General features: G+C 46.8%; 1 protein-coding gene across 1 annotated transcript in view; it reads right to left on the bottom strand.

Annotated features, from left to right (window-relative positions):
• LOC140427013 (RYamide receptor-like) overlaps positions 1–23,368 on the bottom strand; it is a 62,625-nt gene that overhangs the window by 20,299 nt on the left and 18,958 nt on the right. The window contains exons 3-5 of the mRNA XM_072512409.1: positions 18,141–18,374; positions 16,382–16,591; positions 12,806–13,013 (exon numbers count right to left, since the gene is read on the bottom strand). Of these exons, the coding sequence (XP_072368510.1) occupies positions 12,806–13,013; positions 16,382–16,591; positions 18,141–18,374 (652 nt within the window). The remainder of the gene's footprint in view (positions 1–12,805; positions 13,014–16,381; positions 16,592–18,140; positions 18,375–23,368) is intronic.

Raw genomic sequence — 23,368 nt, 5'->3', positions numbered from 1 at the left:
CAGTACCAATTCCGGCCACAGTGAATCTGACGCAGGCGGGAATGAGAATTACTCGAGATTCACGTGGGCAGAGTGTTGGCCGTTTAGCATGTCCTGAATTGCTCCACAAATAGCGCCCCAACGGGAACTCGAACATTGACGAATGTGATATAAAATAGTTACTTTAGAGATCTTAGTTAATGTAATGTAGAGGTAGGCCAGTCTAATTCTGGTGAGTTCACAGACAAAGGATTTCAGACCGCATGGAAAAGCAGGAAGAGGTGTGTCCACCAAAGCAGGAGAAAAGGATGCTGGGTAATAGGGGCCAGAGGAAGGGATTGGAAGTGAGCCAATCAGAATAGATCAACAGGTCAGGAGGGATATAGGATGACCTATGGGCATCGTGTATGGGAAACTTGATGCCATTTGAATGTATCAGTACAGATTCCTTTGTTCCACATCCTCACTTGATTCCAGAAGTCTATGGAGCAGGATGTGCTTCGTGCTCCTGAGAATTGAGGAACGCTTGCAAGCTAAATAAAAGAACTAATGCTGTACCTGCAAATCCATCTCGACTTTTATTGAGGCCAGACTGACGGGTAAAGAAACTTGGGATTCAACAATTGGTGCCGAAAACCCGGGATTTCTCAAGACGGTTCTGACCAACTGCAAAATCAGAATTAGACTGATTATGAACAGGAGGATGGGGAAAAAGGGCCCACAATGTAGAACTGGAAAATGACCACGCATTGATTTTTCCCCTCTTCTTATCGTCTGATTAATCTGGTCACTCGCGGTTGGTACGGAAAGATCGTCTCGACGAAATCAAAGGTCAGTCTGGGGATTCGCAATTTAATTGATGGGATTTCATATTGTTGATTCGGCTTGGGTTAGGTTTTTGGGTTGATGGGACATCTAAAATGATGATTCAATTCCAAGTATAAGTGTTTTTATGGCTGATGGGACTTCAGTAGTGAAGGTTCAGTCCAGTACAACTGTTTTTAAATCTGAAGATGGTTCAACTCCATGTGTGAGTTCTGATTCGGCTTGGGTTAGGTTATGGGTTGATGGGACATCTGAAATTGAAGATGGTTCAACTCCATGTGTGAGTGTTTTAAATATATAGTTGATTAAGCTAAAATTGTACCCTTGGACTGTGGTGGCGAAGGGCGCAGTTCTGAGGACTAGTTGAGATTGTGGGGAATGCTGCATATTGGTTGAAGGAGAAGTCTCTCAAAGGGTTAACAGCAGCAGCCAAAGTTAAAGACGACAGACTGTGCTTCTCACTCAGGCCTTGAGATAACAGCAGCAGCCTGTAGTGTAATCGGATACCTTTCCTTTGAGTCAGTGAACTCCAGCAAAGTTACGTTTTGAATTAATTAAAGGAAACCAGTGGGTTTCTCCACCTCTTTGATAAAAGTTATTATTTTCGAAAGCAATTGATTGAAATTGCCAGAATCTTAAGTTTTACTTACTTGAAATAATGTTTATCTCATTTAATTTGTGAATTAATAGAAACTTAAAGAAGATCACGGACACCATTTTAAAAAGTGTAAATCTGGAGATGATAGTTGACTTTGCCAACATTTTTGTGAATGTAAGAAAAACTTGTTAAAAGAAAAATTGTTAAGATAAAGAATTAATTAAGTTGTAAATGTTATACAAGTTTGTGTTAAGCAAATCGTAAATTTAGTTCTGAGTTGAGATCAGAGCTAAGCTTGCAAGTTGCAGTAATTCAATTTGAATTTTCAAACATTTTTAAGTTTTAAAAATAAACACTGTTTGAACCTTTTCAATCGGTTTGCCAAGAAAAAAAAAACCAAGAAACGCGCAAGTAGAGACAGGAAAGGCACGGGTCAAACAAAAGATGAGCTACGTAGTTCAATGGCTGGCCTTGAATTGACAGAAAATGATAAATTCAATAATTTAGAAAAGTCACTAAAAGTTCCGACTGCACCTGTAGCATTGTCTGCACTAATTCCAGAACCACCAGAGTATAATAATTGATATCCAGTCACTGCTCCCAGATTCCAATCATGCCAGTAACTCCAGCCCTTTTGGGTGATAGTGTGGGTCCTGATTTACCATCTTCACGATCAGTAGAGAAAGAGGAGCTCTGTTCTGCAAGCCCAGTTAGCTCTAGGACCAGATCTCGGACAGCGAGAGAAGGGCTTGATCCTAACCAAAAACAATTAAGCATACCACCTAAATCCCTCCAAACCAAGGGGAAACCGCAAATTTCAGAACAAAGGGAGCTGAAACAGATGATTTTGAAGAGAAAGAACTCCCTCTAGTGACAGGGAGGGACGTCGAAGTCTTGGAAGAACCAGAGGAAATAGCTAGAGTGCCCCCTGGTGAGACTCGGAGACAGTTGCCGATTAGGAAGATACCAATCACTTGAATTATGCTAGCCATGTCGCACTTCAGCAAGCCCATGCGTTAGACGATGATAGGCGGACACAGATCCTGAATGCGTTGAATAGCACATTTCAAAAGCCCATAAATATTTCTGCTATCTTAGACCTAAAACCTAAGAAGACTGAAGAGCCAGAGGAATTTCTGGAGCGTTTTAATGAAATCTACTGTGGGCAGTTAGGCGACTTGCTACATCAAAATGGTCAGAATTCCCCTCAATATTGTGCTATGTTATGCATTGCCTACCACCTTCTGTGGCTACTGCTGTGAAATGTAATAACATGAATTGGACAGAGAACGACCCTTCCCAGATGGCAAGGGCAGTCAGATTTTATTGGAAGGAGGGTGTAGGCCAGGAAGGAGGCTCAGTTACAAAGGTTAAGACTGAGTATGTAATGAAAAAGGATGACCTGCGACCCCAACAAGCGGCAGAAATGGTAGTTTACCAGCAGGAGCCCCAATATTGTGACTTTGGGTGGGTGGATCAGTGAGGGGGAGGATACCAAACCCACCCAAAGGGACCCTCAGCTCCTTTTTATGGCCCACCGTATGCATCAACAGCTTTACAACCGCCGCCCCCTCTGAGGGGCCATTGGTCTACTGGGAGAAGAGGACGGGGCAGATATAGAGGGAGCAATGCATGTTTTAATTGCGGCCATGCAGATCACTGGCAACAGGAATGCCCCTTTAAAAGACAGGCAGCAGAAGGAGGGGGGACCCACCAAGGGCAAGACAGACGGGATACACTGACTTCTCCCAGGCAAACCCTTTCCCAACACAGGATTGACTAGCTAATTTAGTCATAATACACTCTCCAATTGGACAGGGAACCTATTATCTCTCTGCAGATAGGAGATGAACATCACTCATTTGTAAACGACACTGGAGCAGCCATGTCTTCTGTGCAATCAGAACTTCGACTACCATTATCCGACCACACGCAGCAATTGTCGGGGTTCTAAGGACAGGTGTGTGAGTATCCTATTTCTGAACCTGTGACAGTCACTTACGAGAATAATTCTGCAGATCATCAGTTTGTAGTGACCACTGGATTGGACTGTAACTTGTTGGCCCGAGATTTACTGTGTATCTTCCAGCTACAGCTAGAGTGCGGAGACGAGGGGGTAACGGTTAAATCATGGAGGATGAGACAACAGTGCTATATTTCTATCACCCCCCAGTGGTGGACGTTAGACATTGAACATTCACTGCATCACGTTACCCTGGCCTATGACCGAACCGGACAAAACAGGGAGTTGGAGGACAAATACCGGCCATTAATTGGGACCGAATGGCCAGTCAAAGGTACAGCCACAGTCACGGGGAAAGAAGGTACAGCCGATTTTGTTACAATACCACCACATTTATGGCCACAGTCAGCTTCGGTAAGCCCTCATATTACACGTCAGGTCCACGACCAGTACCATGCCAGGGATCTGGGGCAAATGGTAAGGAGGGCAGTGGATCATTCGGATCCAACAGAGTACGCACTTCAAGTCATGCCAGACGGCACTGCCATAAAATATTTTGAGGTCCCTGAAACAATTAACACTCGACTGCAGCATCACTGGGGACATGATGTTTTGGAATATGTCAATCCACAGGTCTGGGCGAAATACCCATCACAAGTGGGAAAGACAAATGTTACACCTATAAAGGTAACGATTAAGGATCATGTAAAGCTACCTTCCATTCGGCAATACCCCCTGAAATCCCAAGCTGCTCCGTCTATAGACAAATTAATTCAAGAGCTGTTGCAACAGGGTATTTTGGTCCCTTGCCAATCAGAATGTAACACCCCCATACTTGCTGTGCCTAAACCAGCCAAACCAGACCAGTACCGATTAGTACAGCATTTACGTTCAATCAATGCCATCGTATAGCCGTTACATGCTCTCACTCTCCAACAGGATATTACGGTGTATAGCTCCCACTCGGTCATCGCACTACTGAGGCAACTGCAGACTCAGCATCTTACCGCAGCTCGTCTGAATAGGTATGAGGTATACCTTTTGAACAATCCACGTCTGACATTTAAACACTGTACCACTATCAATCCAGCCTGTTTTCTTAGTGGTCCCCCTGTCCATGAAGACGCACCTGGCCACGACTGTTTAGCCTTGATTCAGGAAACTACCACAATAAGGGGCGATTTGAGTGACATTTCGTCAGAACAACCTGACATGATTATGTGTGGTCAAATATCCCACCGGGGTTTAGTTAATGACCTACTGCAGGCCCTCCTTATGCCCGCGCAGATTTCCGTTATTAAATGCGCTGCCCACACAAATGGTAAGACCCCAGTTGATGTTGGTAATGAACAAGCAGATTGTGCAGCGCGGACAGCCACGCAAATTCAGCAAGTGATGGTGCCTAAGATGTTAAGTCAGACTAAACGATCTACTATAAATATGTCTGCTTCTGACAAGTCAATGCCAACCATCCAAGACGTCATAAGGTTACAGGAGGACGCTCCTGAGAGTGATAAACAAATGTGGAAACAGTTAAGTTGTACATATGATTCTGTTTCCTCTTTATGGACCACGCCAGCACATCAGACTTGTATGTCTGATGTACTGGCTTTATGGGTCATTGAATGTGTACACTTTGCAACTCATTGTGGGGCTCGAGGGACTAGTGATTTGTTGCTGGACACTTGGTGGCACCCTAAAATGCAGGGGTTGGCCCAGAGTATCAGTAATCGGTGTTTGATTTGTCAGCAATATAACACCGGAAAAGGTATCCCTTGTGGGATGGGGCAAACCCCGTTGCCCAGTGGTCCCTTTGAGATGCTCCAAATGGATTACATTGAGTTGGAAAGGTGTCAATGTTATAAATATGTTTTGGTCATTGTGGATGGGTTCAGCAGATGGGTTGAGGCGTATCCGACTACCAATAATAAAGCTGCTACTGTGGTTAAAGTTCTGATGCGGGAAATCATTCCCCGGTACAGTAGACCAGCTCAGTTGAGTTCTGATAACGGGCCTCATTTTCTTGGACAGATTAACCTGCCTCCCTTCTCCAGTGCTATTTTTCAGGTGTGGAGCATGATGGAGTGGCTACGCACCGTCTGTGTGATATTTGGCCTCACTTCGCTTGGAGTGTTATTGGCGACGGACATGGAAAAGGGGAATATTATTTATATTTGTAACCCCAACCAATCTACAAGGATACATCACCTATGCAAAGGTGATGTTCTTCGCTGACCCCATATACGAGGTCATGGTATCGACTCATGGAACGTCGTCAAAGTTAAGGAGAATGCAGGACTCATGAAGCAATTGCACCGGTCCCGGCGATGGGAAGGGAATATTATATGGACATTGCCTTGTTTTTGGAATACATGTAAATTTGATTTTGGATGTGTTAAGATTGGTGCAATAAAGGTAACATCAGGCCGTCAGGAGAGCGTAGGAAGAGGCTATGAGAAAGAGAGAGGGACTAGAGAGAGGACGGGGCGTGTGAGAAGGGAAGTACAGCTAGAACGTAGGTTACCGGGAGATACACTTAAGTTAGTTAAAGGCCAAACTGAGGAAAACCTGGGTAGTATGAATCTCTTCTACCAGATTTACCATCGCTTGTATGGCCACGGACTGGTTGTCTGCTACCCGAACCCCGCAGCAGTGTCTAGGTTATTTTCTGTTTCACCGCTTTGGGGCACTCCCCAAACGGTGGTTCATTGTCAGCATTCCGAGCCACTGCCCGAGCAAGTCACTCTTCCTTACGATCCGGGTTCAGCACCACCGGCTATTTGCCTTCCCCTTCCTCGGGATAATTCCCATTCACAGTATGATAGGCTGCAACGGTGAAGGGTGTATATACCTAGCCACTTCACTCCCAATAGGGATTCTCGGTCGTACGAGAATTGTTTCAGCAGTGAAGGATACGGCTGTTTGCTGGTAGAGGTGGAAACGAATATAACATGTCTGTTCCCCACCTGTACGGACAGGAGGTGCCATATCACCCAGGCGTCTGGCCAATGTGTTTGTTACAACACCACTTGCGTTCCATTGAACGCCGGCCTCCAGCTCCTTTGTGGCTGGGCGAATGTCTCTCATATCACTGTTGGGACTAGGGCTTTCCGCATTGCTAGGCGGCCCGAATGGGCGTTTCGAAGCTGGATAAACTGGGCTACTGGGGGATCCTTACGCAACCGATATACTGATTGTGATGCTAGCCTGCACATGGAGCAAGGATACTATTTTTTATTTAATGGCACAGCGACCAACGTTTTGTCACCCCCATTTCCCCGCCAAATTGCTATAGGGACTCTAGTCCCTACCACAGTCCCCTACCCTTCGGCGTGGAAGCTGCATAATCAGTCAGCACGCCGGGCAGTCTCTGCTGAATTTTGCGAGAACTGGAAAAAACCTCTAGTTCTCGCACCCAACCGGGGCCCCTTAGCCCGGTGGGGAATTCGGAGCGTCTTGACACTGGGAGGTGTGGGGGTTCCTTGGCTGTCAGCAATAGGAATTATTTTATTTGTGGCCTTACCATCTTGGGAAATGAAACCTTGGGAGCCCTCGGGGCAATAACCAAGGAATTGTCTCAGCTACGGTTGTTTGCAATGCAGAACCGGTATGCTCTTGACTATCTTCTGGCCCGTGAGGGTGGGGTATGCGATAGTGCAGGGCAAGTGTATCATGGGAGTTCAGGACTTGACCGCTAACATCACTAAATTTATGGATCACATACGGGATCACCTGGACGGAATGCAGGATCCTGGCGCTTGGGGTAACTGGGGATTTGGAGGTTGGAAGGACTGGTTGATAAATATGGCCATGTATTTAGTGGTGGCTATCGGCTGCATCTTTGTGGGCCTAGCCATCCTTAAATGTGTGATGGGTAGAATACAGGGTGCACTGGAACAGATCAACGCCCCTAAAATCTTAACTGTTAAAATCCATGAGGGTGCAGCAGATGAGGGGGGGCTAAGCCAGGAATTGGAAATGCAACAACGGATCTTTTTAGATGAGGAACCGTAGCTATGGATTGGATAGTTCGGTTATCATGGAATGATAAAAGGAGGGAATGACGAATGTGATATAAAATAGTTACTTTAGAGATATTAGTTAATGTAATGTAGAGGTAGGCCAGTCTAATTCTGGTGAGTTCACAGACAAAGGATTTCAGACCGCATGGAAAAGCAGGAAGAGGTGTGTCCACCAAAGCAGGAGAAAAGGATGCTGGGTAATAGGGGCCAGAGGAAGGGATTGGAAGTGAGCCAATCAGAATAGATCAACAGGTCAGGAGGGATATAGGATGACCTATGGGCATCGTGTATGGGAAACTTGATGCCATTTGAATGTATCAGTACAGATTCCTTTGTTCCACATCCTCACTTGATTCCAGAAGTCTATGGAGCAGGATGTGCTTCGTGCTCCTGAGAATTGAGGAACGCTTGCAAGCTAAATAAAAGAACTAATGCTGTACCTGCAAATCCATCTCGACTTTTATTGAGGCCAGACTGACGGGTAAAGAAACTTGGGATTCAACAACATCACACAATTCATCCCGGAAAGAAAAGTGCGGTAGTGAGTGGGAACTGCCACAACAATCCCGGCTCTCGGCTCAGCGAGGCCGGCAATGCTATTCAACGTTAATTGGTCCACTTAACGAGGCCATGAGGGCTTCTCGCTGCAAATGAAGGCTCGCCAGCGGATTCGCGAGCACTGTGCGAGGCAGCACCCTCCTAACAAGGTCGAGCAGCACTTAAGCAGCACTCGAACAGCCAACCCAACTCAGCTCGCAACAGTGGCGCCCAGGAGAGCAGCCCCATGATTCGGCGATGCGGACCTGGCCAGGCTCTTAGATGTAGTGGAGGCCAGGAGAGATGTTCTATTCCCCAGAGGATCCCAGGGGGTGAGCCACAGGGCAGCCAGTGCTACCTGCGATGAGATGGCACCAGCTGTAAGCTCGAGGAGGACTGGCCTCCAGTGCCGAAAAAGGTCAATGACCTACAAAGGTCAGCACAAGTGAGTAGACACCAACTTACCCCCCTTCCCCGCTCTTCCAAGACCTTTCCAGCCCCACGTGAGCATCCACCCTCCCCAACTCACCATGCAGCCCCCAACCCTCCCTTCGCCCTCCTCTCCCTTCAACACACCCCAACCCTTCCTTTACACCCCCCTCCCAACACTGTGAACCAAGCTATCGATGCCCTCTCTGTGTCTCCTCAGGAAAAGCTCTGCCCTCTCTGTGCCTCCTCAGGAAAAGCTCTGCCCTCGCTGTGCCTCCTCAGGAAAAGCTCTGCCCTCTCTGTATCTCCTCAGGAAAAGCTCTGCCCTCTCTGTGCCTCCTCAGGAAAAGCTCTCCCGCAATCACAGGGAGAGGGCCCAGCCTGGCAGAAGGATGCTGGACTTAAGGATCCTCACCTCCTTTGAGGAACGGGCCCTGGAAGTGACTGGGGTGGCTGAGGACAGGGCGGTCACCCACGCGGAGGTTGGCGGACGCTGCAGAGATGATGAACCACCGGGCCCCATTCAGAGGGCCTGTCAAATGCGAGTTGTTGTTGCCTTACTGATTGGCACATCCCTCCCACTGATCGCATGTCCTTTCTCCCGCAGGTCCTCCAGCCAACGGCAACAGCCCATCCCGGGTGGACCCCTTTCCAGCCTCCCAGGAGACCACCTTGGAGGGGAGCTCCGAGGAAGACACAATCAAGGCGGTAAAGCCAGAATGGCCCAGCACATCGAGGATCACTGAGGGCACCTGGGAGGGGGGTAGGTGGGAGGGTGGGGGAGATGGGTGGAGTGGGGATGGGGGGGTGGGGGGGTGACACAATTGGGAGAGTGGAGAGTTGTAGAGCATATTAAACACCCTTGGCCACAAGTGTGGTTCCTCTGCCACTTTCTTCCACAATGCGGGCCAACCTACAAATCCTTGGCCCATCTCTTAAGACATCTCCCCCCCCCCCCCCCCCTCCACCCCCCCCCCCCCCCCCCCCCCCCCCCCAAAAAAAAAAATCAGGCATACAGCATGCAGGTGATGGGTGTGAACGAGCACTCAGCAGACAGGCAGTGGCCTGACTATGGCATAGATTAACGGGCGCTCAGCTCTCTGCGGTAACCAATGCCCTGTATAACTGAACCGCCCCCCCCTAGACAGTGGTCCACTGACAGTGCCAACACTGTCCCAGCACCCTGGAGTGATGTGACACATACCCTGGGAGTGTGGGAGATGGGGGGCGGGGGGGTGGGGGGGAAGGTATTGGCGATGGACCAGGCCACGTCCTAAGTGAATCGGGCGAGTATGAGGGCCTCCCTGATCCTCTGGGCTTGCAGGACCCTTGCCGCTACCGCCTGTCTTGCAGCCTCCTGCTGGCCCTCTGGTTCCTCCCCAGCCTCGTCCTCCAGCTCCTGCTGCTTTAGCGCCACCTCATCATCCTCGTCATTGTCCTCCTCGGAGGTAGCCACAAGTTCCTCATCAGTAACCTCCAGCTCGTCGCCCCGCTGCTGTGCGAGGTTCTTCAGCCACAAGGCCAGAATTCATTGGTGGTCAGTAGGGAAGACGGGCAGAAACATGGGTTGGCCCCGGAACAGATACACGCGATACAGGGGTTGGCATGGTGGTGCCGTGACCGGTTGCCCCCTGGTTGCTCCCCCCCAACCCTCCCATGGCGGCCCACCCCTGCAGATGGTTCCCCCACCCCCAGGCCGATGGTCCCCCATCCCCCGCCGAGCACTGGAGTGGAAAACCCAGTGCCCCCGGGCTCTTTGCCTGTGAGCAAAGATGGCCACTCACCTCCTCGGCTTCACACAGAAGCCCTTCTGCCAGGTTCACGTTTTTCAAAAGGAGTACTAATTGGCGCCAGCGTGACCACTTGCTGGGAGGACGCTGAATGATGGGAGGCCGTTGGATATGGGGTGGCTTTCGTTAATTGTATGGAAATAGAGCTCAAGTGGTGATAATTGGTTTCTCGCCACGTTACAGCGTGATCCTGATTTCGTCTATGGGAGCACGCCGGTTGCATCACAAACTGTTTGGCACCTGACATGCTTCTCGTTTTCAGCCTCTCCCGCTATTTACCCGCTTCGTTTCATAGAACATACAGTGCAGAAGGAGGCCATTCGGCCCATTGGGTCTGCACCAGTTAAGACCTCACTTCAACCCTATCCCCTTAACCCAATCACCCCTCCTAACCTTTTTGGACAATAAGGGGCAATTTAGCATGGCCAATCCACCTAACCTGCACGTCTTTGGACTGTGGGAGGAAACCGGAGCACCCGGAGGAAACTCACGCAGACACAGGGAGAACATGCAGACTCCGCACAGACAGTAACCCAGCAGAGAATCGAACCTGGGACCCTGACGCTAAAAGCCACAGTGCTAACCACTATGCTACCTGTGCTGGCCTTCGATCGATCGAGAGCACAACGAGGCCAGAGAATCACGCCCTTCGTCTCCCAAGCTGAGAGTTTCGCCTGATGGGCTAAATAGTCTCCTTCTGTGCGGTGCTGTTCGAGGATTCTCCTCATCTCACCGTTGGTTCTTTTACCAATTAGTTTAAATGTGTGTCCTATGCTTACTAGCCTCCTGGCAGTGGAATCGATTTCCCCATTAAAATCTCTCATAATTTTAAACTCCCCTATCAAACCTCCCCTTTATCTTTTCTTTTCTAAAGAGAACAATCTCAGCCTCCTAATCTCTCCATGTAACTAATTCTCCCCAAAGTTTAATGCTCAGAATTTGATACAGTATTCCAGCTGAGGCCTAATGAGTGATTCATAAAGGTTTCCATAAATTCCTTGCATTTGTATTCTTATGGGCTGGATTTTATGCCCCCCTGCGGGAGTGTTGGGAGGTCGTAGGTGGATCATAAAATTAGGCACCATGCTATGGACAATATTCCTGGTGCTTAATCATCTGCCTCTACCCCACCACATTTTTACCAGGGCCAGGGGAGACTTCGGGAACTCTGCCTGCCCTTGGACCAATTCAGGCCCTTAAGTACATATGAAATAGGAACAGAAGTGGGCCATTCGGCCCCTTGACTCTGCTCCGCCATTCAATCATGGCTGATCTGTTTGTGTTTTGAATTCTATATTCCCATCTACCCCCGGTACACTTTGATTCCCTTGCCCAGCAAAAATCTATCTGCCTCAACCTTATCATTTTCAGTGATCCTGCTTCCATCACTTTTTGAGGTAGAGTTCCAAAGTGGTACAACCCTCTAAGAGAAAAGAATGCTCCTCATCTTTGTCCTAAAAGGGCGACCCCTAATTTTAATACCGTGTTCCCTAGCTCTGGACTCACCCACAGATGGAAACACCATCTCCACATCCACCTTGTCAAGACCATTCAGGATCTGATATCATCCAATCAAATCATTCCTCACTCTTCAAAATTCCAGGGAAAACAAGCTCAGTCTATCCAAACTTTCCTCATAAGACAACCCGCTCATTCCAGGTATCAATCTAGTAAACTTCCTCTCAACCGCCTCTAATGCAATTACATCCTTAAATAAGGAGACCAAAACTGCACACGGTATTCAAAATCTGCTCTCACCAGTGCCCTGTATAACTGAAGCATAACAATCTTACTTCAATGTTCAATTCCTCTCGTATTGAGGGACAGCAACAATTAGCCTTCGTAATTACTTGCTGTACCAATTAGTGCTGCATAAGGACCTGTTTCCGTCACTGTTAGGATTTTACCCACAGTGGGAGAGGCCCACACCAAGGGGGTGATTTTCAGCCCACATTAGCCGTCCGAGAGTACGGCGGCGCGAGTGGAACACCCCACAAAATCGGAAAACACGATTCCCGTCGGTGATATCATTTTTTCTGATTTTCCACGTCCCTCGCCGGTGAGACATTGAGGTTCACCCGTATAAAAGGCGGGAGGTTCAGTTAAATGCATTGTAAAACATTTTGATACACTTAACGCGGCATGTTCCCCTTCACTGAATATTTTTACATGTCTCACTTTTAAATTTCACTTTAGCTTTCATCTCTCTATTAATTCACAGAAGTTTTTGTTAATGCCCTCGTATTATTTTCCACTCCATCCAGCTTCTCTGTGAAGATTTTCCACAGACGCTTTGTTTACCTATTTGATAACTTTTTTCGCCCAGTTAATTTTAAACTTATTTTTTTTCCTGTTTGGTGCCTTTACCTTCATTATCCTTTTCTATTTTTTTGTTGAACCTAATTACGTTATGGTCACTTTTTCTCAAACCTACTCTGATGTCTGCTATTTGCGCTTTTAATTTCTCAGAACCAGAGCAATACTTCTTTCTTATTGGGCTAGGGACATACTAATACCTAAGAAGTAGCCCAGGGTACAGGCTAAATTGCATTCCCAACCCCACCCCATCCCCTTGACAACATACCTCCCCTGACCACGTAAATTCAAACTCCAAATTTATTTGAAAACACAAGGATGAAGCGCTTCTTTTTGCATTACTTACCATGGATTTGGATTGTTCGGGGAGTGGCGCCAATAGATTGTTTCCTGGAGACAAGGGATCGACAGCTTTCCACTGAACTCAAACGCAGACTAATGGTGTTCTCTTTCCTAAAGTTGTCAGAGTCACTGTGGGTTGAGAGATTATCTCCATACATGTGAAGGCAACACCGGAATGGATAGAAACGAATGCACAAACGTTGCAGGTCGGCCTGTCAACAAACAGAATTCCATTGTTATATTAGACCCTGTATATAAACTAAAGAAATAACAGACCCTGTAGATATTCTGTGGACTAATAGCTTCTACTTACAGGAAACTGGAGACCTCGCCCTGAAGTTTTAGTGGGATGTGAGGGCTGATTGTTCACGGAAGTGGATTCCAAATCTAGCAGACTCCAAGCAACCCTATATGCCTGTGGTGATACACCACTGTACTTCCCTAGCATTGTACATAGTTTCATAGAATTTCATAGAATTTACAGTGCAGAAGGAGGTAATGCGGCCCATCGAGTCTGCACCGGCTCTTGGAAAGAGCACCCTACCCAAGGTCAATACTTCCACCCTATCCCCATAACCCAGTAACCCCACCCAACACTAAGGGCAATTTTGGACACTAAGGGCAATTTATCATGGCCAATCCACCTAACCTGCACATCTTTGGACTGTGGGAGGAAACCGGAGCACCCGGAGGAAACCCACGCACACACGGGGAGGATGTGCAGACTCCGCACAGGCAGTGACCCAAGCCGGTATCGAACCTGGGACCCTGGAGCTGTGAAGCAATTGTGCTATCCACAATGCTACCGTGCTGCCCTATAGTTATATAATAGTTGTGTGTAACGTGGCCCTGTAATCCTGTGCATTGTACTGTGTATTGTACTGTAGCTCTGTAGAGGTTCGGTCACCTGTATGTAACCTGACCTGGCCACGGAGAGCTCCGCCTTGGCCACTTCCCCGGGAGTTAGGTATAAGACCCAGCTTCTGAGACCGGACCCATTTTGTCTGGGGTCGTCTGTGTCGGGTAAGCTTCCTATGTAGTGTATTAAAGCCTTGGTTAAAGTCTCACATGTCTTTGTGGTTCTTGACGCTTAGTGCATCAATGCCCAATTCCATTCGGGATAAGGAACCATGTGAATCTACCCACTCTGCTCTCCTCCTGTTTCATTTGTTTTCTTGCCCCTCCTTAACCTTCTCCACTGTGGCCCAACCTAATTTACTGTCCTTATCCTTTCTCACATTTCTTCCTATATGGCAGAGTCCACTCTTTTTCCTCTCTTCCTCTTCATTATAAACTTGCAATTTCTTTCAACTTTGAGCCCATCTTGATACTGGCTGCTCCCTACTTTGTCACAAAGGTGACAGCCTGTCTTATCTGCCTCTTGTCCCAAGATCATAGCCTAACTAGTCTCACCAGCCTGTAGATTGTCCAACATGGGAAAGTATGGAAACTTACATTTAAGAAACAATGCTCGAGTCTTTAAATCAAAATTGGCAATGGTTATAAACGAAAACTCAGCACGTTAATTTTCCTGGGCAAGACAGGAACTGCAGGGGCTGGTTTAGCACACTGGGCTAAATAGCTGGCTTTTAAAGTAGACCAAGGCAGGCCAGCAGCATGCTTCAATTCCCTTTCCAGCCTCCCCATACAGGCACCGGCATCTGGCGACAAGGGGCTTTTCACAGTAACTTCATTTGAAGCCTACTTGTAACAATAAGCGATTTTCATTTCATTCCCTCCATTTCCCCACTTGAGTAAAACCTGTTACTCTCTAACTTTTTCAGTTGTAATGAAAGGCCATTGACCTGAAACGCTAACTCAGTTTCTCTGGGCAGCACGGTGGCACAGTGGGTTAGCACTGCGGCCTCACAGCGCCGAGGTCCCAGATTCGATCCTGGCTCTGGGTCACTGTCCATGTGGAGTTTGCACATTCTTCCCGTGTTTGCGTGGGTTTCACCCCTACAACCCGAAAAAAATGTGCAAACTAGGTAGATTGGCCACACTAAACTGCCCCTTAATTGGAAAAAAAAATGAATTGGGTACTCTAAATTTATTTTTTAAAAACTCTGTTTGTCTCTCCACAGATGCTGCCTGATCTTAGTATTTCCAGCATTTTTTGTTTATATTTCAGAGTTCCAGCATCCTCAGTATTTTGCCTTTGAACTCTTCGTCCATGATGCTTTCGATAATCCTCCTGTCGTCCTTTCACCTAAACCCTCTACTGCAAGGTTAAGAGGGGTTATTGGGTTAGGGGGATAGGGTGAAAGTGAGGGCTTAAGTGGGACGGTGCGGACTCGATAGGCCGAATGGCCTCCTTCTACATTGTATGTTCTATGTTCATATTCATGGCTGTCCCTTGATCTTACCATTTCATGTGGCCTCTCTATTCTCATCAAACTGATTGCAACCAAGGCCATTTCCAACCACTTATTTTATACCCCTCATCATCCACATCCCCTTTCCTTCTTCCAAACACAATTCCCTAGAAAATATTCTTTCTCAAGTCACTTCGTTTTTCAAACTTTTCGACATAGCCTTTCACCCTTCATTCATCACATTACTCTGTAGATGTTGATCTGTTCAAGCATTCCCTTGTGTCCATCGCTGGGGTTTTTATCCTGCTTAAACTTTAATTCTCTCCCAGCCTATCCGTTCCCTGGGTTTAGCCCCCATCTTCACTTCATTCCAAAGGGTGCTGACTTCAGCATATTTTTTAAAACTGGCTTAAACATCCATCACTGTATCTGGCTGAACATGGCAAGCACTATTGGAGTCGGGCAGCACTGTAACACAGTGGTTAGCACTGTTGCTTCACAGCGCCAGGGTCCCATATTCGATTCCCGGTTTGGGTCACTGTCTGTGCGGAGTCTGCACGTTCTCCCCGTGCCTGCGTGGGTTTACTCCGGGTGCTCCGGTGTCCTCTCACAAGTGCCGAAAGAGGTGCTTGTTAGGTGAATTGGACATTCTGAATTCTCCCTCAGTGTACCCGAACAGGTGCCGGAATGTGTCGACTAAGGGATTTTCACAGTAACAGCATTGCAGTGTTAATGTAAGCCTACCTGTGACAATAAAGATTATTATTATTAGCTTGCTCTTCTCTGACCCCTGTTTTTCCCAAGTAGGCTACATTTAGCTTATCTCAGGTCTTAAATTACCAATATTTTATTTCTATTTTCTGAAAGAAATCCATTTGATTTGCATTTGAAAAGACTCAACACTTTCTGCTTCCATCACTTCCTTAGTGAGTTTGCTCTGTAGATTTCCTATTTGCCCACTAAAATAATGCTTCTGCAAACTAGTTAAGGATTAGCAGTCACTTTTTCTGTGCATTGCAACTGTTTTTCAGGTACTATTTTGGGCTAAACTCAGCCAAATGATGTAAGAGTACATGAGATATACACAACAGAAACAGGCCATTTGGGCCAATCAATCCATGCCAGGGTTAGTACTCTACTTGAATCTCCTCCCTTCTTTCCTCATGTAACTCTGAGCATAACTCTTAACCACCCTCTATTTCGTTCTCCCTCATATGCTTACCATGTGCTGACACATATGCTTCTTACCTTACCTGTTAACATACCCTGAAATTGTCATTGTAGAATCCATAAATAAGCGGGTTCCAGAAACTATGTGACATGGCCAGGTAGTGGGAGAAGAAGTAAAGAGCAGTGATGTCCATAGGGTCACTTGGCAGCACCGCTGGTTTGAATTCATACGTAACACTGAAGATGTGAAATGGCAGCCAGCAAAGGGCGAAAACAGCCACAATTATAAACAGCATCTTGATCACCTGAAAGAAGTAGATTTTGATAAATTGTGATTTTATCCAGGTCGACTTCTCCATATCAATTGTAACCCGTCAAGAAAGTGTCAAGCTAAAGAAGAAAATAAACACAATATGGAGTTGCTCCCACTTTGCGACTGTAATTTCAGTAGCAGCATGGTGGAAATTCCTTGTATGTATTTAGAAGGATGAGGGGGGATCTTATAGAAGCATATAAGATTATGAAGGGAATAGATAGGATAGATGCGGGCAGGTTGTTTCCACTGGCGGGTGAAAGCAGAACTAGGGGGCATAGCCTCAAAATAAGGGGAAGTAGATTTAAGACTGAGCTTAGGAGGAACTTCTTCACCCAAAGGGTTGTGAATCTATGGAATTCCTTGCCCAGTGAAGCAGTAGAGGCTCCTTCATTAAATGTTTTTAAGATAAAGATAGATAGTTTTTTGAAGAATAAAGGGATTAAGGGTTATGGTGTTCGGGCCGGAAAGTGGAGCTGAGTCCACAAAAGATCAGCCATGATCTCATTGAATGGCGGAGCAGGCTCAAGGAGCCAGATGGCCTACTCCTGCTCCTAGTTCTTATGTTCTTATGTAGATAAACAAGGTTTCTACCTCCATCAAAGTTAGGTAGTGATTCCGGAGCAGCTTCGACCAAATGCCCAGCCTCAATCTCCTAACTGCGTTTAGAATGTAGGAGCTCAGCATGTTTTCTTTCAGCTGATTGGCCGTTTCTCTAAGAATGTTCACTGAAAACCCAGGGCTTGGGATGGACTGCAGTAACATTGATGGATGTTAGTAAACACTTAGAGCAGCATGAGAAAGCCATTTATTACATCCAGCTTTGTTGAAATATACTGGCTAAAATCACTGAAAACTGGAGTCCCCACAGAGTTTCCCAACATCTATCCAGAGACCACTTCAATGAATCATTGCTGCCTCAGCGGAGATCAGCACAATCACCGGGGAGCTAAGCTGAGGCCTTTCTAGTCTTCATGACGTAGGACCACACCTTGCACATTTACATATCCATTGGGCAAAGGACAACATCCATTCTTGAATATAGCAGAGTGCTGCAAGAGTATGAATGCCATCATATCAAACACAGTTCAGCTTTTTGTCAACATTTTTTGTGAATCTCAGCAATGGAAATGTGAAAACACGGAAAATACCTCTACTGAAATAATGCCAGCTGCGGACAACTGGTTATATGAGTAATGCAGGGATGCATTATTGTTTGTCTAAAATCTAGATGTGCATTCAGACATGCAAAGGGTCTCCATGGGTTATTATATCTGTTGTTAGGGCAGCACGGTGGCGCAGTGGTTAGCACTGCTGCCTACGGCACTGAGGACCCGGATTCGATCCCGGTCCTGGGTCACTGTCCGTGTGGAGTTTGCACATTCTCCCCCTGGCTGCGTGGGTTTCACCCCCACAACTGAACGATGTGCAGGGTAGGTGGATTGGCCACGCTAAATTGCCCCTTATTTGGAAAACTTAATTGGATACTCTAAAAAAATTTTTTGACAGAATTAAAAGAAAAAAATGATATATGTCATTACCTTCCGTTTTGATTTGTCTTGCTGAGCTTCTCTGTTTTTGTCCATATTTCCTGGTGGTCTCCGACCCCACAGCCTCAGTCCCACATTCCAGTAGGTTATGGTGAGGATAAATAAGGGCAGCATGTAAGTGAAAAGCAGCAGAAAGAGCGTGTAGACCTTCCGGTAAGTATTATTAGGCCAACCAGTCTCCAAACAGATCATTTCATATTCGCTGTCCAGGTTCATGTACTTGGCCTGGCTCACAAAACATAACATCGTTCAAACCTTTATCAGGCAATGTTCGATACCAAAAAACATTTCTAGCAATGCCAAATCCCAAATTATACTGTGCTTTTAAGCTATTTACACCCATATATTCTGAATTTGTCCATAGAACAGCCAGATAGAGTGGTGATGGAGATGTAATTCTTCAGCAATTTATGGTCACAATGTCTTCCAGTGGCTGGGGAAAAATAGGGGCTTTAAGATTGACAAAGAGATTCAAGTGGTAAAATTACCTAAAACCCACGCAATGAGGGTAAATGGAAGCATCAGAGGAACAATGATACTCCTATCAAAATTGCTTTCAATGTGTGGTACATTCATGCTACAGGGGCTGATTTTTCCTGATCTTTGGCCCTGGGCATCTGGTTGTAGATCTGTGACAGTCGGTCTCAGCCCCTCTACATCGCCCTGTGATTTCCAGCAGTTTCCCTAAGATGCAGAATGGGCTCTGTGCTTCCAATAGGTGCAGGCCCAATAAAAATGAAGTGACAGAATATGTTCCTGAGCACATACCTCAATTCCTTTGCATTGGAGCCTAGGGGCACCTACACATTGGGAGGGGAGGTGGGGTGGGGGGGGTTGCTCAGGAAACCAGCAATAAAGCATGTATTGTGATCCCACTGAGATTGTTCTGGATGTTCCCGAAAAATCAAACACAGGCCTGAAAGTAGGGAACCTTACTTCCAGGTCGATTTTCAGCTAGACTCCACGGCTGCATGAGTATATTTGAGCTGAAGGATTTAAAAGATGAAAGTTGAAGCACGGTCCAAGTATTTGAACAAAGGCCTACAGCACTGCATTGCCAATGTTATAAGGCTGCACTTTTTTCCACTGATCTGATGCTGTAAAGGCCCAAGGGGAGATTCTCTGCAGCTGTGTGATTTCACATGCCCGGATGCAGTGCCAGAAGAGGTCGAGCAACCTAATCAGGTCAGGAAAGCTGTGTGCATGCGATGGCACATTCTAATATATGCTCATGTGGGTCCAATGCTAACCCCCCTCGCTTTATCTTCCCAAGACTCCTTCTGCACATCCCTCCTCACACTAACATTTCTCATAGATCAATCATCTTTTGTTGCCAATGTTCAAACTCATCTGACCATTCACCAACACTACCCCTGATTTTCATACACCACACCAACCCCACAGTGACGTTCAACAAATGTGTCCACAGACAAATTCACTCATGGGTCTCTTCTCTCCCTTCTTGCAGGAGAAGAGAGAACTGAACACTTGGGAAAGGTAGAGGGCTGGATTCTCCGCCCCCTGACGCTGAAATTGCGTTTGGCAACGGCGGAGAATCCATTTTGGTGCATGAAATCGGGACTGGCGGCGGTTTCGCAATTCTCCACCCCCAGAAGTGGAATATGCCGCGCCGAGTATCCACCGCCTCAGGCTATTGCCTGAGGCCCACCCCTCGATGCTCATACCTGACCGGCCGAATTCCCGACAGCGTGGTTCTAACATGGTCACACCCTCCGTGATCCTCATGTCACGGCTGCGGACTCAGTCCAGGGCCGCCACAGTCGGGGGAGGGCCGATCGGCGGGCAGGAGGGGCTTCATCCGGCGCTGGGGGCAATGTGTGCGGGAGGTCCGGGGCGTGCAAGCTTCTGATGCGGGGCACGAGTTCGGCGGTCCAGGTCCACGGGCTGAGTCCGCCATGGATCACGGTGTGGCCGCTGGAGGCCGCCGCTGTGCCCATGCGCGGTCTCTGACCCGGAAGTGCGGGGGGCCGTATAGGCAGCTGGAGCTGCGAGCTCTATGACAGCTGCCTGCTAGCCCCCTGCAAAACGGGGAATCTGTGGCCTTTTGACGCCAGTTTTCCTGGTGTAAAAGACCACAGTTTTCCCGACGGTGTGGGGACATAGTCCCAAAACGGAGAATCCAGCCCAGGGAATTGGAGGTAACCATGCTTTCCATACTGGCAGCTGTAATGGTGAGCTTTCTTCTTGAACTACTGAGGTCCTTGTGGTGAAGGTATACCCACTGTTCTGTTAGGCTGGACTTTCCAGGATTTTTATCCACTGACAGTGGAGAAGCAGCAACATATTTCCAAGTGAGGGTGGTATGTGATTTAGATTGGAACATCCAGCTGATGGGGATTCCCATACGCCTCCTGCCCTTGTTCTTCTTGTTGGAAGAAATCATGGGCTTGGAAGGATAGATGGTGCACATTGTTGCCAGTGTTCACTGGTGATGGAGCCTGTGAGTGTTGGGTTGGGCCACAAGTAACACTGCAAAAATTCCTGTGCTGTAAACCTTTTAACCTCCCCAACAAGACTATCAAATCTCCCTGTAAGGACACTTGTCCCATTCCAATTCTGGTGTAGACTGTCCAGTTTGTACAGATCCCACCTTCCCCAGAACCGAATCCAAAGCCCCAGAAATCTGAAGCCCTCCCCCCTGCACCATCTCTCCAGCCACCATTCACCTGGTGTATTCTCCTATATCTATACTCACTAGCTTACAATTAGTACCTTTGAGGTGCTGCTCGCTAATCGCTTTCCTAATTCACTCTCCTAACTATAGAATCCCCTAACCCTATTGCTCTCTTGTCTTTTTTCCTCCCTCCCTGTACAACTGAGTCACCCATGGTGCTGTGGCCATGACTCTGAACTGGGTACCTGTTAGAAAGTGGGATGTTCTCAGGGGAATACTGCACTGCCTATCTTGTTTTTCTTGTCTTTCTGTTCGCCACCCAGTCCCTCTCGCCTGCATGGTGACCACCTCCTGGATCATGCTTTTCATTCAGCCCTCGTCCTCGCGAATGCATCTCAGTAAAACCAGCTGCTTCCCGAGCTCCAAGATATGGTGCTGAGTTTTTGCATTTCGTGGCACTTTCTGCACATATAATTGTCCAGGATATGGTTCGTGTCCTGGAGTTCCCACATGTGCACCCAACGGCTGTGGGCACCCCTGCTGTGCCTCTCTGTTACCATTCAAATAACTCTCTTCTGCATCCTCTCTACGACCTTAACACACTTCATAAAATGGCTGCCCAGAATCAAACAGAATACTCCAGCTGAGGCCTAACCAATGTTTTAAAAAGGTATGCTCTTGGCTGTTGAAATTAGGGACTTCATTAATAAAGCCATGGATCCCATATGCTTCTTCGTCTGCCACTCTCAAAGATTAGTGTACAAACATCCCCAGGTCTCTCTATTCCTGCACCAGCTTTAACATTGTACCATTTAGTTTATATTGCCTTATCTCTCATTCTTTTCGCCAAATTGTATAATTTCACGCTTTTCAGCTTTTAAACTCAACAACCCTGCTTTTTAAAATCTTTTTCCTTTGCTCCCTGACTTCCAGTCATCTCCCCGTGAATGGGGCAATATCCTCTTGATTTCCCACGCATCATTATCTTTGCCAGAAAGTTTTATATTTGGTGCCTGATCTGCCAGAAGAGTTTATGCCTGGGAGTTAAGTTGAAAATCTATCCCATGTGTCTAACCTAGCTTTTGAAAAAAACAGTTTTATCTCTTCCTTTGCTCCCAGAGTAGGTGATTTTTTTTAGGATTTGGTTTCTCTGCCAACTCATTCAAATTATTATTTTTTTATTGTTAACTCTGACAATGAGGCCTCATTGGGGTGTGGTGGGGTGAATGGCGAAGATGTGAGGCCTGGGCTACTTTCCGGCCCAAACCTTACCTAAATCAGTTAGGCTCAACGTCAGTCCGACTCCAGCATCAATAATATGACACTGTTTTTTATTTTTTATTCGTTCATGGGATGTGGGTGTCGCTGGCTGGGTCAGCATTTGTTGCCCATCCCTGAGGGCATTTAACCACATAGCTGTGAGTCACATGTAGGCCAGAACAGGTAAGGATGGCAGATCTCCTTCCCAAAAGGGCATTAGTGAACCAGATTGGTTTTTGTAATAATTGACATAGTCGTCATTAGATTTTTAATTCCAAATTTTTATTGAATTCAAATTCCACCATCTGCCCTGGCGCGTTTCGAACCCAGGTCCCCAGAGCATTACCCGGCGTCTCTGGATTACTAGTCTAGTGACAATACCACTATGCCACTGCCTCCCCTTGGTGTGAGTAAGGTGCATGGAAAGATGCTCCAATGCATTGAGACTATGGGAATTATCCGAGCAAAGCTTAGCTTTGACAGAAGGTTGAGGGTGATTGTGGGAAGCCTGTCCCTCCTGGCCAACAAGGAAAGCTTTAAAAAACCAAATTAACTTATTTTTATGGCATTTTTGAGGACTAGGTGCTGATTTGATTGGTACAGGTTGTCATTTGGATCTGAGTAGCTAGTCCCCTGAGATTCAAATCTCAAAGATGCCCTCAGCCAATTGGGTAATGGCCTCATGCTGTCTGAAATATACCTGCTAAAATGGGGGCGTGTGTTCAATATAGATACAGTGAGTGCCATACTGCTTATATTTTAACCCCCTTGTCAAGCACTGTGGGTTAAATTAGGTGCTCAAGTCATCTTACGGATGGGATTTATCCTAGGATTCTCTGGGAAACTAGGGAGGAGATTGCTGAGCCTTTGGCTTTGATCTTTAAGTCATCTTTGTCTACAGGAATAGTGCCAGAAGACTGGAGGATAGCAAATGTTGTCCCCTTGTTCAAGAAGGGGAGTAGAGACAACCCAGGTAACTATAGACCAGTGAGACTTACTTCTGTTGTGGGCAAAATCTTGGAAAGGTTTATAAGAGATAGGATGTATAATCATCTGGAAAGGAATAATTTGATTAGAGATAGTTAACGGTTTTGTGAAGGGTGGGTCGTGCCTCACAAACCTTATTGAGTTCTTTGAGAAGGTGACCAAACAGGTGGATGAGGGTAAAGCAGTTGATGTGGTGTATATGGATTTCAGTAAAGCGTTTGATAAGGTTCCCCACGGTAGGCTACTGCAGAAAATACGGAGGCATGGGATTCAGGGTGATTTAGCAGTTTGGATCAGAAATTGGCTAGCTGGAAGAAGACAAAGGGTGGTGGTTGAT

Source organism: Scyliorhinus torazame, chromosome 7, assembly GCF_047496885.1.
Source record: "Scyliorhinus torazame isolate Kashiwa2021f chromosome 7, sScyTor2.1, whole genome shotgun sequence".
Taxonomy (NCBI): domain Eukaryota; kingdom Metazoa; phylum Chordata; class Chondrichthyes; order Carcharhiniformes; family Scyliorhinidae; genus Scyliorhinus; species Scyliorhinus torazame.
The sequence above is the reverse complement of the archived record's forward strand: the minus strand, read 5'-3'. Positions and strand labels throughout refer to the sequence as shown.